At 50.0% G+C, this 18,690-nt stretch overlaps 1 protein-coding gene across 1 annotated transcript in view; it reads right to left on the bottom strand.

Annotated features, from left to right (window-relative positions):
- Positions 1-18,690, bottom strand: part of IGF2R (insulin like growth factor 2 receptor) — a 1,757,136-nt gene that overhangs the window by 698,917 nt on the left and 1,039,529 nt on the right. The window contains exon 31 of the mRNA XM_086927157.1: positions 15,346-15,542. Within this exon, the coding sequence (XP_086783283.1) occupies positions 15,346-15,542 (197 nt within the window). The remainder of the gene's footprint in view (positions 1-15,345; positions 15,543-18,690) is intronic.

Here is an 18,690-nt window from a genome sequence, read left to right as displayed (position 1 = left end):
ACTAGATTTTGGGGCTTTAAAGAGGTGTGCTGGTTGGGATCAATGGGTCCCTTCCTTGGGATGGGTACACCACCTATTATGCACCCTCCAGTGGGAGAGGGCATGAGTCTCTTCCTAATTGGCTGAGTCCCCTCATCTTCAAGATGAAGGGGACTGAGATGTGTGCTTCACCTCCCCTCCCCTACCTGAGGGGTAGGGGGTTGGCAAAGGTGAGAACACCTCTCTTCCTAGCTTGGTTTTCCTGCTGATTCTCCCGCCCAAAGTGGGAGCCAGAACCGATGGGAGACAGCTGCTGGGGGCAACTAAAGGCAGGGGCAGCTTCCAAAGGTGGCAGGCCTTTGAAGCCTCCCCTTTCGTGGGCCCAGCCCATCCTGAGGGAGAAGGCATGACACCTCTGCCCAGGCATTGTTTCTAAACCCAGAGAAAGGAGGCTCTCTACCCAGGGGTCCAGAAATCTGCCTGGTGGTGGCAAATGGTGGGCAGCCATTCAGGAACCACACCAAGGCTGGTCGTTTTTCAGGGGGCATCTCTAAGATGCCCTCTAAGTGCATTTTACATTAAATCCAACATTGGAATCAATCTACCCCACTCCAATCTACCCCACTCCAATCTGACCTACTCCAGTCTACTACACTAAAATCTCCCCAATCTACCCCACCCCAATCTGACCTACCAGTCTACTCCACTAAAATCTACCCCAATCCACCCCATTCCAATCTGCACCACACCACTCCAATCTACCCCACTCCAATCAACTCTGTTCCACTGTACCCCGCTATATCCCAATCTACCTACCTCCACTCTACCCCACTCCACCCAAAACCTACCCCTCAAACCTACCCCACTCCACCCTACCCTGCTCAAATCCACTCTGCTCCAATCCACACTGCTCGAATCCACTCTGCTCCACTGTACCCCTCAATAGCCCAATCTATGCCACACCACCCCACTCCAGTCCAGTCCAGTCCAGTGTACCCCGCCCCATCCCCATCTATCCAAAACCACTTCAATCCAATCAACCCAACTGCCCAATCTGCCATACTCCACTCATTTCTACCCTACTATACCCCACCCAATATGCTCCACTCCACCCCAAACTGTACCCAAATCTACCTCACTCCGATCTGTCCACTCCAATCCACCCAGTCTACCCCACTTCACCCAAATCTACCCCACTCCACTCATCCCCAATCTACTTCACTCTACCCCACTCCACTCCACCATAATCTATCCTAATTCAATCTATTCCACTCCAATATACCATGCTAATCTCCCCATATCCCCCACTCCATTCTACCCCCACTATACTTTAACGTACCGCACTCCACTCTACCCCAATCCATGTCAATCCACTCTACTCCAATCTAACCCACCCTCCCCACACCACTAACCGTGAACCATGATGAACAGCAGCCACACTAGAATACAACATGGCTAAACCACATTGCCAAACCCAATAGCCATTGCGTAGGTGAGCCATTTTAGCTTTGCTAATGCTGGTATTTACACACACTATTCATACAGGAGATGTAGATCCAATGTCAGACTCCAGGATCAGTTTTGGGTAGTTTTGTTTCAAATGCAATTTCTGGCTGTAGTGCAGATAAAGCTTTTATGCAGGGTGATGGACCTCACAGCCGGTAGTGATGATGCTGGCTTCAACTGGAGTATCCACACTGAAATCTGAGATATTTGCACTTGGCTGTTATCAGAGTTACCGGAGTGCTAATCAGGGACTGTCAAAATGGAAAAATTGGCCTAGAAACACCCTCACCCTGAACAACAGAATGTGCTAACTTCCCCTCAGCCCTCCACCATCCATCACATGGCAGTGCTCAAGAAATCTAATCAATAATCCATTGCTAAAAAGTCCTCATGGATTTTTTAAGGACAGCCATTTCTCCATCTTTCCTCACTACAGTGCCGGAGTCACAGGAATGTAAACAAAATACTTTCCACTGTCTGTGGGAGTTGTATTCCCCCCTCCATCCTGTGCACTGTTAAACCACAAGCCTTCTAAAATGGATCCTACTGGTCACAGCAACCACAGCCACACTACACACCAAGTCCTGTTATAACATATGTGCCATAGAGCCACTGACCGCGCGCGCACACACACACACACACACACACCCACACACACACACACACACACACACACACACACACACACACACACACTAGACACACAAGACATGTCATAGCAGATAAGGAATATGTTACTTACCAGTATGCATCTGTTCTTGGCATAGAGGGCTGCAGAGTGGTACATTTATAAATAGATCGCTATCTGGTGTTGGGCTCGGATGATTGCACTAGTTTTTCTCTTGGAGAAGTCTTTTGTCGTCACGAGACTGATGACTCCTCCTTTGGGTGCTAGTGCGCATGGGCATCGGCTCCATCCTTAGATTGTTTTGCCATAGTAGGGTTAGATGGAGTAGTATGATAGAATACAGATAGAAATGACCATGTAAGTGCATCTAAATAAGATAGTGTTGGAACAGACACAGGTTTCCGGGGAGGCTGGGAGGGCATGTACCACTCTGCAGCCCTCTATGCCAAGAACAGATGCATTCTGGTAAGTAGCATATTCCGTTCGAAGCATATGGGCTGCAGATGGTACTTTTATGAATAGACTATACAACAGTTATCTCCCTACCAGTGTCTGTTGCAACAGTCTGAAATAAGGTTTTTAGTACAGCTTGTCCCTCTCTAGCCTGTTGTGTTGCCTGCACATCGACACAGTAGTGTTTTGTGAAGGTATACGGTGTAACCCAGGTAGCTGCTTTGCATAGGCCATCTAGAGGAATGTTTCCTAAGAATGCCATAGATGCTCCTAGTTTACGTGTAGAGTGAGCTCTAGGAGGAACACTTAATGTCCTTTTTGCTTTTAAGTAGCATATTTGTATACATTTTACAATCCACCTGGCAATGCCTGCTTTAGAGATAGGATTGCCCTTATGTGTAGGAGAAAACGCTACAAATAGTTGTTTTGTCTTTCTGAAAGTTTGTGTTCTTTCTATGTAGTACAAGATCGCCCTTTTGACATCTAATGTATGTAGGGCCCTTTCTGCTACCATCTGTGGTTTTGGAAAGAAGACTGGTAGTTCCACTGGCTGATTGATGTGGAATGCTGAAATTACTTTAGGAAAGAATTTTGGGTTTGTTCTAAGAACCACTTTATTTTGGTGTAACTGCAGGAATGGTTCTTGTATTGTGAATGCTTGCAATTCACTTACTCTTCTGAGTGAAGTAATAGCTATAAGAAAAGCCACCTTCCATGTGAGGAATTGTATTTCATACCTTTGCATAGGTTCGAAAGGTGGTCCCATTAGTCTGGTAAGTACTATGTTGAGATTCCAGACTGGGGAAGGCGGTAGTCTTGGTGGAATGACTCTTTTGAGGCCTTCCATGAAAGCTTTTATTGCTGGCACTTTAAACAGGGAAAGATGTTGTCTGTTTTGCAGGTACGCTGCTACAGCTGCAAGATGTACTCTAATAGAGGTGTAAGCAAGGTTACATTGCTGCAAGTGTAGTAAATAGCAAATAATCTCTTTAGTGGATGCGTCCAGAGGGTTGATGTTGTTACTGTTACAGTATACAGCAAACCTTTTCCACTTTGCTGCATAGCATGCTCTGGTGGTAGGATGTCTTGCTTGCTTAATGATTTCCATACAGTTTGGAGGTAAATCTAAGTATCCAAATTCTATGACCTCGGGAGCCAGATCACTAGGTTCAATTGTTTGGGATCTGGGTGCATTATTTCTCTTTAGTTCTGTGTAAGGTGCATGGGTGATATTCTTAACTTTTGATGTGGCACCTGTGAGAGTTGCAGTAGCGTGGTGAACCACGGCTGTCTTGCCCACGTGGGTGCTACTAGTATCATTGTCATTGAATGTTGTTGCAGTTTTCGAACCACTAATGGAATTAGTGGGAGAGGGGGAAAAGCGTAAGCAAATTTGTTGGACCAATTTATCCATAACGCATTGCCCTGGGACAGGTGGTGTGGGTACCTGGATGCGAAGATTTGGCATTTTGCGTTCTGATGAGTGGCAAATAGATCTATCTCTGGTTGTCCCCATGTTTGGAAGAATGGCTGCAGTATTTGGTTGTGCAGTTCCCATTCGTGTATTTGTTCTGACTCTCTGCTTAGGATGTCTGCTATCTGATTTTGAACTCCTGGTAGGTGTTCGGCTAACAGATCGATCTTTTGAGGAATGGCCCATCTCCAAATGTCCTGCGCTAGTCTGGATAGTTGGAGAGAGTGTGTCCCCCCTGTTTTTGAATATAATACATTGCAGTCATGTTGTCTGTTCTGATCAGGACTGCTTTGTTGAGGATTTGCATTTGAAAAGCTTTTAATGCTAGAAACACTGCTAGTAGTTCCAGATAATTGATGTGCAGTCTTTTTTGCTGTTCACTCCATTTTCCCTGCACTGTATATTTCTCCATATGCGCTCCCCATCCGGTGAGCGATGCATCTGCTGTTAGTATCACTTGTGGAATCGGTTCTAGGAACGACAAGCCCCTTGGAAATGTTTGTTGTGTTCCACCACTTCAGAGAGCGATGTGTGCGGTCATCTACCAACACCAGATCAGTAATCTGACCTTGAGCCTGATTCCACTGTGTTGCTAGACATTCTTGCAGTGGACGCATTTGTAGTCTGGCATATGGTATTAGCAGTATGCAGGAGGACATCATCCCTAACAGCTGCATGAACACTCGAGCTGTTAGTGAGTGTTGTGGTTGAAATCTTTGGATCAACGTGATCATTGTTTGGATCCTGATTGGATTGGGGTATACTTTGGCTCTTTCTGTGTCTATAGTAACCCCTAGATATTGTTGAACTTTGTTTGGTTGTAGATGGGATTTTGTGTAGTTCACCGTAAACCCTAGCTGGTGCAACAATTGAATGGTCTTTTGTGTGTGTTTGAAGACTTTCTTCTTGTGACTTGGCTTTTATTAGCCAATCGTCCATGTAAGGGAAGACATGTATTTGTTGTCTTCTTAGATGTGCTGCAACTACTGCTAGGCATTTTGTGAACACCCTTGGTGCTGTTGTGACCCCAAACGGAAGGACTTTGAACTGATAATGTTGTCCTACTACAAACCTGAGGTATTTTCTGTGGGCTTTGTGAATTGGGATGTGACAGTAAGCGTCTTTTAGATCCAGTGTAGAAAGAAAGTCCCCTTTCTTCAGTAAAGGAAGTACATGTTGGAGCGCAACCATGTGGAAATGTTCCGAATTTATGTATGCATTGAGAGGTCTGAGGTCTAAAATTGGTCTTAGAGACCCATCTTTTTTGGGAAGTAGGAAGTATAGAGAGTATACTCCTGTCCCTTGCTGATGTTTTGAAACCTTCTCTATAGCATGCTTTTGTAGCAGTGATAGTACGTTCTGTTTTAACAATGTTAGATGATCTTGACTCATTGGACGCTGTCTGGGGGGGATGTTTGGTGGGGTAGCTGGGAGTTCTAGGCAATAACCATGTTGGATAATTTGTCTCACCCACTTGTCTGATGTGATGTTTTCCCAGACAGGTAGGAACTGTGATAGACGTCCCCCGACCGGTGTTATATGGTCTGGGGGGAGCTGTATGAAGTCACTGTTTTGGGGTTGGGGAGTTGCGGTTGTTGTTATTTCCGCGACCTCTACCCTTGTTGTTGTTACCTCTGTAACTGCCTCTTGAATTCCCTCTGGGTGATGTTGGCGTAAAAGAGGTAGATTGCTGGCTTGTGCCTGTATTCTTTGACCCGCCTCTATAGGTGGACCTACGAAAGGCACCCCTTTGAGTTGGCTGTTGTAATGCTCCCATTGATTTAGCCGTTTCTGTGTCTTTTTTCATCTTTTCTAAAGTCTCATCTGTACCTGAGCCGAAAAGTGTTTTTTGATCAAAAGGTTGGTTCAATAAGGATGTTTGTACTTCTTGTTTGAACCCTGAGACCCTAAGCCATGCATGTTTTCTTAACGCACAAGTTACTACTTGTGTAACAATATATCAGTAAGAGACATTAGTTAGTGATAGATTCCTTACCTTAGAATATCCCCAGGCGTCAGACTGGATCCGGAAAGTTTTGCGTAGCAGTACCCTTGCGCGTCGGTAGGCGTCGTCTGCGGCTCCGCGTCCGTCGTCGGCGTCGTGGGTGCCGTGATGACGTCGTCGAAGTACTTAGACGCCGCCTCCGCGTGCTGACGTCAGTTCTTAGCCACAGCTTTTCCGCGCCAGAAGCGCAGAGCCATGACAAAAACCGACACTGGTGCCAAGAAACTAGGGCCCTGAAATGGGATGACCTTAACCCTAGATATCGGTGCGCAGAACGGGGAGGATGGGTGGGTCGGTAAGGAATCTATCACTAACTAATGTCTCTTGCAGATATATCGTTACACAAGTAGTAACTTGTGCATCTGAAAGAGACACGTTAGTGATAGATTCCTTACCTTAGAATAGATACCCCAGCAATACCATCCCCGTGGTGGTGGATCTGCGAACCAATATTTACACCAGAAAGTCCTGGAGAACGGAACGGCCGAAGTAGCCATCCCTCCGGACTTGACTGTCCAGGCAGTAGTGCCTTGCAAACGTGTGCAACGGGGCCCACGTAGCTGCATGGCAAATGTCCTGCAAGGGCACACCTCGGCCCAAGGCAGTTGTAGTGGCCGTGGCTCGAGTGGAATGAGCCCTCAGCCCAACAGGGTAACAAGCCTGGATGCACATGATAATCCATCGAGAAATGGTCCTCTTGTGCACCGCTTTCCCTTTCTTAGCGCCCGGGTACCCAACAAAGAGTTGATCATCCACCCGGAACTGGCGTGTGCGATCCAGATAGAACGAGAGCTCACGTTTTGGGTCCCGACGGTGGAGCCTCTCCTCCTCTATCGAGGGGTGCGGAGGCGGAAAGAAGGTGGGCAATGTGATGGACTGCCCAATGTGGAAGGCCGTGACCACCTTAGGCAAGAAGGAGGGCCTAGTCCTCAAAACAACCTTGTCAGGATGGACTGAAAGGAAAGGAGGCTTACAAGAGAGCCTGGAGCTCACTCACTCTCCTGGCAGAGGTGATGGCTACCAGGAAGGCAATCTTCAAAGAAAGAAGGCGAAGTGGACAGTTGTGAAGTGGCTCAAAGGGAGCGCACATCAGAAATGTTAGAACCAGGTTCAAGTCCCACTGAGGCATCACGAAGGGAACAGGAGGAAAGGTATGAGTGATGCCCTTCAGGAATCTGTTTACGATAGGGGACTTGAACAAAGAAGGCTGGTCAGGCAGCCTCAGAAAGGCTGAAAGAGCTGAAATATAGCCCTTGACAGTGCCCAGAGCAGAGCCCTGCTGGGCAAGAGAAAGAAGGAAGAGAAGAACCTCAGAGAGAGGGGCATTGAGGGGATCCACAGCCTTTGCTGTGCAACATGCCACAAATCTGTTCCACCTGCAGGCGTATACCGACTTTGTGGAGGGACGCCTGGCTGCCAGAATGATGTTGCAAACTTCAGGAGGCAAGTCAAATGGCCTCAACTGTCGCCGCTCAATCTCCATGCATGGAGCTGGAGACTGGACAGGTTCGGGTGGAGGACCGTCCCCTGTTACTGCGACAGAAGGTCCTCCTGAAGAGGCAGACGAACCGGGGGATCGACTGACATACTGAGAAGCTCGGGATACCAGTACCTTCGTGCCCAGTCCGGAGCCACAAGGATGACTTGTGCTCGGTCGCGCTTGATCTTCTTCAGAACTCTGGGTAGAAGTGGTATAGGCGGAAAGGCGTACAACAGACCGCAACTCCACTCGCGACGAAAAGCGTCTCCGAGCGAGTGCCGCCTTGGAAATTCCAACGCGCAGAACTGATGACATTGCGCGTTCTCTTCGGTGGCGAATAGATCTAACCAAGGCTCTCCCCATCGCAGAAAGAGGCCTTGCGCCACGTCCGAGTTCAGACGCCATTCGTGATCCATCGAGCACCGACGGCTGAGTTCGTCCGCCCTGGCGTTCAGAGAACCTGCCAGGGGTTGAACCACCAGGGTCACGCCCTGATGTTCCAGCCATTGCCAGAGGCGCAGAGCCTCCTGGCAAAGGGTCCACGACCCCACACCGCCCTGTTTGTTGCAGTACCACATGGCGGTGGTGTTGTCCGTGAACACCTGCACTGCACTCCCTCTGACAGACGGGAGGAATGCTTTCAGTGCCAGACGAATCGCCCGCAGCTCCAACAGATTGATATGGAGCCGGGACTCCGCCGGAGACCAGAGTCCTCTGATCTCCGCCTCTCTTAAGTGGCCTCCCCAGCCCTGGAGGGACGCGTCCGTCACAACTACGTGCTCCGGTTGGGGAAGGGAGAGGGATCTGCCGTTGACCCAATCGCGGTCCGTGAGCCACCACTGCAGCTGTCTTGCAGTGCCCTCCGAGATCAGGACATGGTCGACATGTTGCCCCGGTGCTGGGCCCACTGAAACTTCAGGTCCCACTGCAGAGCCCGCATCCACCACCGTGCGTGATGCACCAGAAGGATGCAGGAGGCCATCAGCCCCAGAAGCCGCAGCGTCAACCTGACCGAAACCCAGGATAATGGCCCGAAGATCGGAATCAGAGCCTGTATATCCCGAACCCGCTGTTCGGGCGGGTAAACCCGAAACTGCGCCGAGTCGAGAACCGCTCCGATGAAAAGGAGCTTCTGAGAGGGGCACAGGTGTGACTTCGGCACATTGATGGAAAATCTAAGCCGGTGCAGGAGATCCGCCGTAGTCTGGAGGTGGTTGACGACTGCCTGGGGCGAGCCCGCCTTCAACAACCAGTCGTCTAGGTAGGGGAAGACTGAGACCCATAACCTGCGCAGGTGAGCTGCGACCACCGCCATCACCTTCGTGAACACCCGTGGGGCGCTGGTAAGGCCGAAGGGGAGCACGGTAAACTGAAGGGGAGCACGGAAAACTGAAAGTGCTCGAGGCCTACCGTGAACCGCAGGTAACGCCGGTGGGCCGGCAGGACGGGGATGTGGAAATACGCATCCTGCAAGTCCAACGCTACCATCCAGTCTCCCAGGTCTAGGGCAGCCAAGACCTGAGCCAGTGTCAGCATTTTGAACTTCTCCTTCCGGAGGAAGCCGTTGACGTTCCTCAGATCCAAGATAGGGCGTAGGCCCCCTTTGCCCTTCTTGGGTACCAGGAAGTAGTGGGAGTAGCAGCCACGTCCTACTTCTGGCCCAGGAACGCGCTCGATGGCCCCCTTGGCCAAGAGGGCCGAAACTTCCTCCTGCAGGAGCCGCAAGTGATCCCCCGATACGCGGTGGTGTTGCGGTGGCATGGCTTGAGGGGTCGTCTCGAAGGGGAGGGAGTAGCCCCTTCGGACGATCTGCAGCACCCACCTGTCCGAAGTGACTGTGCGCCAGTGAGAGTGGTGATGGCAAACCCTGCCTCCCACTAGCGTCACATGGGCCGAAAAGCACGGACTAGGAGGGTTTAGAGGCGGATGCTGCGGGGGCAGGTGTGGACTGGCTCTGCCTGTTTCCCCGACCGCCTCCACAGCAGTTTCCACGGCCGCCGCCGCGCTGGACGACAGTTTGCGGCGAGTGGCTGGCGGCACGTGTGGGGGCGCCCCTTTCTTGGCCACGAAAGGAGCGAAAGGCACCCATTAGCTGGCGCGGGGCCGAGAGGCCCAAGGACTTGGCTGTAGCCCTGGAGTCCTTAAAGCGCTCAAGCGCGTGGTCTGCCTTGTCGCCAAAGAGGCGACGGCCATCGAACGGCATGTCCATGAGTGTATTTTGGACGTCTGCCGAGAAGTTGGCGGACCTCAGCCAGGCGTGGCGTCGTATCGCCACCGTCGTAGCCATCGCTCTGCCCAGCGAGTCAGTAGTATCCAGTCCGCACCTGATTGAATACTTTGCTGCGTCCCGGCCCTCCACTAGGGCTTGGCCGAGTTTGGCCCGTACCTCCAACGGACACTCTGGCAGCACTTCCGCCACCGTTTCCCACAGAGAGTGGGTGTAACGCCCAAGAGGCATGCGGTGTTGGAAGACCGCAGTCCCAAGCTAAGGGACGAGAATACCTTCTTACCGTAGGCCTCGTACCTCTTGGATTCCCGATCGGGGGGAGCCGTCGGGAATGCGGTCTGGGAGTTAGAGGCCTGGATAACCAGACTCTCGGGGGTGGGGTGGGTGGACAGGAAACATGGGTCGCCCGGGGCCGGGCGGTGGCGTCAGGCCACGTTCCTATCTACAGGCGAACCTGTAGCGGGCCTGGACCAAGTGCCCAAAAGAACGTCCGACAAGGCCTCATTAAACGGCAGCAGAGGCTCCATGGAGCATGACTGCGGTTTAAGGACCTCAGTGAGGAGGTTAGTCCTCACGGCCGCGACGGGGAGCTCAAGGCCCAAGGCCTTAGCAGCCCTCGTCAACACCACACTATAAGTAGCACCCTCCTCCGAAGCCACGGTAGGAGGAGAGACAAATCCAGTGTCTGGAGAGGTGTCCAGGCCACTGGCCTCCCCAAGGTCTCCTGTCCAGTCCATGTTAGACTGACACTCCCTGGTCAGAGGGTCCTCAGACCCCTCCCAATTCTCCTCGTCCCCCATCTCCTGAGATTCAGGGTCATAAGTGAATGGGGTGGGTTCATAGAATTGAAATTCTCCGAACGGCGTCAAGAGCGGCGCCGATAGGCGTCGTCCCGACGTCGGAACCCAGTGAGAGGAGGCATCGGGGACGGCGCCGCCCGAGGACGACGCCGGAGGGGACACCACACGGACCGACGCCGGAGGGGTCGTAAGGTCCACCGGTGACGATCCATCGCCCAAGGAGGGCCCAGCGGTGCCCTGCGGCGCCGGGCCCGAAGGCACCGACGACGCCGGGGCCGCTGTACCCTGCGGCGCCGAGCCCGAGGGCACCGGCGGTGTCGGGATCGTGGAGCCCTGCGGCGCCGGGCCCGAAGGCGCCGGTGGCGTCGATGCCGAAGCACCAGACGGCGTCGGGGTCGTAGCCCCCGACCCACTAGTGCCCCCAGACGGGTTCACTGGGCCCGAAGGCGCCGCGGAACCCGTTGGAGGAGAAAGGGACCTCCTGGCCATGAGGAAGCGCTCGATCTCCTCCGGCGTCGCGTTCAGCCCAGGGACCGGGGGGTATGGGGCCGAACGCGGCGCCCGCGACTCGCGAGGAGCCGCGTGGGCGGTGTCACCCGAACCCCCGGCCGCATCGCGCGAGCGTCGGGGGGAGTCAGGAGAGCAATGATGTCTCTTCGACTTCTTATGTTTCTTACCTGACGACTTGGACCCGGAGGAGTGGCGCCGACTCCCGGAGCGGTGACGGCTCCGTCCCCGCGACCTGTCCCTCGACCTCCCGTGGGACCGGGACCTCAAATGGCACGGGGCCGACTGGCCGATCTCGAGTCGCCTGCGGGACCGCTCCCGCCTGGCCTTCCTCGAGAGGGCCCGACAGTCGGAGCAGGCCTCGTCGTCATGGTCGACGCCCAAACACATCAGGCACAAGCGGTGGGGATCCGTGACCGACATGGTACGGTCGCACTCGTCGCAATGCTTGAAGCCGGGCATCCCTAACGGCACCGTCGGTGTCGTAAAGACTTCGAAATGGATCAAAAAAGACCACAAAAGTTTAGTCAAAAAGTGACTAGGGAACTGCTCTTTCCAGATCTGCGCTGGCTGGCGCGGAAAAAATAAGAACTGACGTCAGCACGCGGAGGCGGCGTCTAAGTACTCCGACGACGTCATCACGGCGCCCACGACGCCGACGACGGACGCAGAGCCGCAGACGACGCCTACCGACGCGCAAGGGTACTGCTACGCAAAACTTTCCGGATCCAGTCTGACGCCTGGGGATATTCTAAGGTAAGGAATCTATCACTAACGTGTCTCTTTCAGATATGATACTGGTGTTGATGGATCTTGCTGCAGTGTCTGCTGCGTCTAAGGCGCACTTAATGGAAGTGTTGGTCATTATCTTCCCTTCTTGTATGAGCTGGTCTGCCCTCTTTTGATGTTCCTTAGGGAGATGTGTAATGAGTTTTTCTAACTCATCATAATACGCTATATCATAGCGTGCAAGTAGCGCTTGTGTATTAGCTATGCGCCAGCTGTTTGCTGCTTGGGATGCTACTCTTTTGCCCGATGCATCTATTAACTTGGACTCCTTATCAGGAGGAGGAGCTTCTCCTGTAGATAATGAGTTTGCTCTTTTACGAGCGTTTGTGACTATAAGCGAGTCCAGAGGTACCTGTCCTTTGATAAATATTGGGTCCTTTGGGGGTGCCATATATTTTTTATCAATTCTTGGGTTTAATACCCTAGCCCTCACAGGGTCTTTGAATAGGTCTGCTGTGTGATTGAGAAGACCCTTCAGCATAGGTAGTGTTCCTGATGTTCTTTGTGCAGCAGGTAGCGTTTCTAAAAGGAAATCCTCTATTTGAGGTTCTGCGTGTAAATCTACCTTATGGTATTTTGCTGCCCTATTAATCAGCTGTGCAAAACCTGTATTATCATCAGGTGGTGAAGGTTTCGAGGGGTATAATTCTGGGTCGTTATCATCATCTGACCCTGCATTATAATTCTCCCATGGGTCTGCTTCATCTGGGACAGTGTTGTCATCCCCATGAAGTTCTCCCTCCCCTGTATCACTGTCTACATCTGTTTGAGGTGTAGATGGTCTTGGTGTAGAAGGTGGAGGAATAGCTGGCATAGTGTGAGGAAGAGGAGAAGAGGGTGTGTCTCTAGGTCGAGGAGAAAGGGGAGGAGTTGTATTTGTCCCCATTGTTCTCTTTTTAGGAGGAAGAGCTTTGTCATCTAGCTGTTCATTCTTCCTCTTTTTAGGTAATTTTGTCACCACTTTGCCAGTTTGCGGATCGATAAACAAAGTCTTTTGTTTTGGATCTGTCTGCTGCTCCTGTGTCGGTACCGAAGTTATTGGTTCCGAAAGGTGCCTTTGCTTCTGACCGTCAATGTTCTGTGTTTTCGGCACCGAGAATTTGCTAGATTCCGATTTTTTCGGTGTCGAGTAAGTCTTCGACGTCGAAGCATGTTTTGGTTTCGACATGGAATGTTTCGACTGCTTCCTTTCCTTTCAATGGAGCTTCGGTGTCGATGTCGACCGTTTCTCGGATCCGACATGGTGGAAGGCCGAGTGTTTCGGTTTCGTTGCCGGGCCCGAAGGCGGGGCGTCGGAAACTTTCTTCGGTAGTCTGACCGGGCTCGAAGGCGGGGTCGGTACCACACGGGGTTGGTTTTTTGGTAAGGGGACGTTGGTACTCACGGTTTGTTGAGCATCGATTTCTTCGACATCAGACTCGTCCACTTCCGACCCCGACTCGTCCTCATTTTCCTCTTCTTCTTCGGGGTGCTGGCCCTCGAACAGCTCCGGGATTGCCTCTGACTGCATTCTCGATACCTCGTGTCTTCGGGCTCGACGGTTTCTAATAGTCGACTTGGAGGAGAATGCTGCGCAGACTTCGCAGCCCCTGGATTCGTGTTCAGGTCATAGGCAAAGATTGCACACCTCGTGTAGGTCCTTGTGTGGGAACTTCGCACCACACGTTGGACATCTCTTAAATGGAGTCCTTTCCATGGACCCTGGGCAGGACTACGTCGAGAAAGGCCTCCCCGGTCTCGTCGACGTAGAAGAAAATGTTTATTGTTGGAGTCGGAACGTGTCGGAATGGAAATGAAATCGCGTTCGATAACAATACCGTCAAATTGGAAAGGGAATACGCGCCGAAATATCACTTTTTCTCGAAGACGATCCGGAGCGCTTCGATCCTCATCCGAACCCGATGGCCGGAAAAAAAAATCTAAGGATGGAGCCGATGCCCATGCGCACTAGCACCCAAAGGAGGAGTCACCAGTCTTGTGACGACAAAAGACTTCTCCAAGAGAAAAACAAGTGCAATCATCAGAGCCCAACACCAGTTGGCGATCTATTCATAAATGTACCATCTGCAGCCCATATGCCTCGAACGGGAATCATATCCCAGCGGAACCTTACACTGGTGAACTGGTAGGTGGATCTATTCTGTGTCAGACAAAAGGTATCTACCCCGAACTATTGATCCTTAAAACTCAGTACGCTGTCAAAACTACTGTATGTTAACAACCCAATAAATGGACAGTAGTAGGCATTCTTTACAGGCCCTCCTGGATCACATAAGTTCTGGACTTGGTATTTGAGATGGACATACCTAGTGAACAGTGTACATACTATGTTAGTGTGCTGGCTGAAACAAAATAAAAATCAAGATGCTAGTTTCACCTGCAGTCGGGCACTCAAGGCAGGAGTGCTTGCCCATATGCCAAGTAAGGTACATTTCCATCCTAATAATAAAGCAAACCCAAATGCATCAGGTGAAAAAAAAATATGTGATTAATAGTTCTGAACAAAGGGTCAATGCATGAATATGTTTTTCATGTTCATTTCGAACTGGAAAATAATAAGGCAGTTCCAGTTGTAGGTGAGTCTTTCCAGGACCAAGAGCGTTCAACTGAAAGAAGAAGACACCTTTGGAAGTACTACCAACATTAAACATCTCCAGTACAGCTAGTGAGGCCTAGCGCAAAGTCCAACTTTACAATATATTCTTATCTTGTCCACGTATGATCCAGCATTGCTTGAAAATCTTTATGTAGCAAGTTGCCTTCTTTAATGTTCATTCTATCCCCTCTAAATAATCAATCCAGCAATTAAATTACTTAATTTAATGTATTTCACTAATTGTTTTAGAGGTAAGTCAGGCACCTATATTTTGTTTCAAAATTATATACTTAGGAGAATTTTGTAATGGGCGAGGGCAAGGAAATTACAATCAATAACTGAATGCCGGTTGTTATGAGGGTGAATTTGACCATGGCAAGGTCTAGGAATGATACCTTGTACACAAATTACTTGTTTATGCCACATTTTTACTATAGATTCCAAGTGGGTGGTAATTTCGATTGAGACTATATGTGGTACCTTGTAATGAAAGCGAATGTGTGGCGCTTTTGGAACATGTCAGTGGTACTTCAGTTTCATGTTGATGCATTTGACCTTGTTTTAGGGCCAACCAGGCTTTCATTATTTCAAGAAAGCGAATGGTTATGTTCTAGGCACAGCTGAAACTACATACTAGACTAAAGTACAAAGAAAACTGATAACATCATCTTATGGTTTTTTTTGTTGGAAATGTATTATAAGACATATACCTACATATGTACTAGCTATGCAAAATGAAAAAGGATAAAAACAAGATTCTGGACCAAGATGTATAAAGAAGCTATGCATTTAATTAAACCAAACTGAGTGGCTAAATCTCTTCAGTTCTGTTGTGTCTAACGGTCCAATATCAATAAAACTGACAGAAGAAATAATGTGTAAGAATAAAAAGGATACTTGCAATTTTAGTTTCATCACACTTGAAGCGTATTATTGTTGAACGTTTACGAATACCGTCTGAGCAAAGGTCTCCATTTATGTATTTTAGAACAGAGACTCCATTTTCCCATCGAGGCTCATCAGCAAGCTCACCCAGGTTTGTACAAGAGGATCCTTTGGTTAGACAGGCAGCAGCGCCAGTGGGTATGGAAAATGGACCTGAATGAACATGAAATAAAATTGCCATAAAATTAATTTCATAATTCTGATTAAATACATCATTAGGCTGAAGAGAAATAAGTGAACTGACCCAATTGTTCTATTGTTAAATCATTACTCAAAACTTTAATGCAGACTCTACATTAGGGTTCAATACATATCTGGAATGATAAAAACACTTTCTGATCAGTATTTCAAAGATGCATCAATGTTTAACAAAACTGCACAAACAAGTGTAATCACAGAGATGAGGGGTGCAGGAGTATACACAAAGACAGGCAGTCCTGGTTGCTCATGGACTGCAGTCAGATCAGGTAAATGATCAGCATTCACAATACTTTGGTCGAGTTGCAGGGTGACCACCAGGGTGAAGAGGCCATGCATCCCACAATGACCAGTAGATGGCCATCCTTGGCAGCATGGCAGCAGCACATTCCCCAAGGAAGAGACATCAGACAGAGGAATCAACCCCAGACAGAGGAATCAACCCCAGACAGGTGAATCAACCCCAGCCAGCTGGTGCCAAACCTTTGTGTCCTGAACAGCCATAAGAAGGAGGAGGAGAAGGAGCCTGTATCGGAGAGGAGGCTGCCTGCATGCTCCATGAGCAGCAGGAGTGGCTGCAATGGTGCCTGCAAAGATTGCAGCCAACAGTACCCTAACAATTGCCACTACCTGTGCCTTCTTTCTCAGTGGCTAGCTGTCCCAGGAACGGTGGGCAGGCTTGCTCGATCTGGTCAAACACAGAGGAATCATGCACCAGCTTGTGGGGCATCACCAACTGTTATTTCCTGCTGATAACAGAGAATGGACAGCAAAAGATGAGCCATGAGGGGACTGGTAAATGAGCAAAGGCAGCAAGCCTGCAGAACAGGCAGCCAAAAAACCTCTGTGTGCAGTATCATGACTCAGGAAGGATGGTGCAGACACTAATGCAAACAGAGCGGTGGTAGGGAAGTGGTCCTAGTAGAAAACTGGTTCTTTACATAGTATACCAAAAAGATGTATACTGTGCAATCAGTCCAGGTATTCCCTTATGAGTGGACAGGGGCTTGCTCTATAAATCCCAAGGAGCTCTTCGAGTAAAAAGTAGTATGGTCGAGCAGCCTTAGGCTTATCAGAGAGGAGTGTTAGACATCTGCAAATACACACATTGTCATCAAATGGTACACATGATTCAATACGGAGATCTACACCAATTTCTGAAAATAACACGTATCTTTATATATATTTAGGCACCAGAAACACCACGATCAGGCAAGTACATTTCGAGATAGAAATAATGTTAGGTTTTAGAATTCGACAATTTTCATAGACTGCAATGTTGTCCTATGGAGAAAAAACAAATACTGCATACAAGTTCTTTACAACGACTTATGGTACCAATCCTCTGGATTTAAGGTGATCACAGAGCAAGGTCCAAGGCAGCACCAGCAGGTCATCTCTAGCGGCACTAGGGCGGCCGGGTGCATTGGTGCAATACAGCGCTGGGTGCCCAATGTTAGCCAAAGGGGCTCGGTCCAGTCGAAAAGAGGCTGCAGGTTTGGATTGGGAGACCAGTCATGCTAAACAAATCAGGGGCTCAGGTCTTGTGATGCTCAGGGTGTGGGGACACCTTTGGTCCTCTTCTCCATAGGCCAGGGGTGAGGGGAGCAAAGGTGCTTGGGGGCATCAGGTATTCGTCACTGAAGACATTCACTGTCAGGGGGTCTGCACACAGAGTCTGCAGGTGGCGTCAAGGAGTCCCCTCCTGGCAAACCCAAGGTACCCTTCTTCTCTGGAGAGCTAGGTGACCACGCTGGCACCATTAGCCCACTTCAACTTGGGCTTGGAATGATGGGTGCAGAGGTGCTGGCCGATGTCGGGTTTACACAGTCTTGGAGTCCTCACAGTTCCTTCTTGGGTAAGTGCAGGGGAACAGCTTCACAGCTCTACAGGAGTGCCATAGTCTTTGTAGCAGTGTTGGCTGACCTCCCAGATTTTTGGAGGCCTATGAGCTTGCAGGGCAAGCCGACTTTGGCGAGGTTGTCGGGAATAGACTAATAGGCCAGCAGACTTGACGTAAAGTGAGTTGCTTCTTTCTCAGTTCTTGCTTTTCGTAGGTCTTCAGTCCTTCTTTTGGGTCAGCAGTGTCTGATTTCCTGGTGCCAGGGGCTCCCCTACATACTAGATTGAGGGACGTTAGGGGAGTGTAGGGTAGTAGCCAATGGGCTACTGACCCCTGGGGTCACTACGCCCCCTATATGATCCCTTCCTGTGGGAAGTGGCCGAACCCTGTCCTAGAGATCCTAATTATGCCATCACAAAGATGACAGACTGAAATTTTGCATTCATTACAGGTAGCCCACCTTAGAGGTGGAATTAGCCTGAAGTTGAACATGCCTCTCTGACTACCAATTTTCCTGCCTGTCCAGGCACTGAATGGGCCCTGCATGGGTGGTGGAAGAGGGTTCAGAGGGATACCAGATTTGCATACTAAAGGCGGTGGGCCCTTTGAAGCCCCCTAGCCTTGGAATGCTACTTTGCAGGTCATCCCTTGAGAGGCTTTGTTTCTGACCTCCTGAGGCAAAGGGCCTCACCTGGGTGTCAGAAACTCGTCTGTGGTGGCAGGCTGGCTAGGAGTAGTCAGTCAGCACACTAGTAGCTGGTAGGTTTTCTGGGGGCACCTCTAAAGTGCCCTCTGGGTGCATGAATTAATAAATCCATTACTGGGCTCAGTGTCGGCTTATTACGTGAAACCATCATGTAGCTGGGGAACCCGTTTTCACTAGTGTCCGGCATATGTCATTAAAATGGCGTTCCTGGTCACTTGTACTGACCGTAAGGGAACTGACCAGCACAGGGGCATATATGCAGTTATGTCCACACGTGTAGCATAGTGCACCCTGCCTTAGGGCTGTAATGCCTACTGTAGGGGTTACTTACCTATATTACATGCAGTGTCTGCTCGTATGGCACACAGGGATGTGTGCCATGTCGTTTTTACACCTTTGTCTGCACCAAGACATGCAGCCTGCAGTGGTAGTCTGTTTGTGCTTCATGAGGGATGCCTTAGGGTGGCAAAATTCGTGCTTCAGCCCTTAAAGACCCTATTTTGCCTCCTTGCCCTAGGTACCAAGTTGCTAGGGACTTACATGGAGCGCTAAAT

The sequence above is a fragment of the Lissotriton vulgaris genome, chromosome 6 (genome assembly GCF_964263255.1).
Source record: "Lissotriton vulgaris chromosome 6, aLisVul1.2, whole genome shotgun sequence".
NCBI lineage: Eukaryota > Metazoa > Chordata > Amphibia > Caudata > Salamandridae > Lissotriton > Lissotriton vulgaris.
The sequence above is the reverse complement of the archived record's forward strand: the minus strand, read 5'-3'. Positions and strand labels throughout refer to the sequence as shown.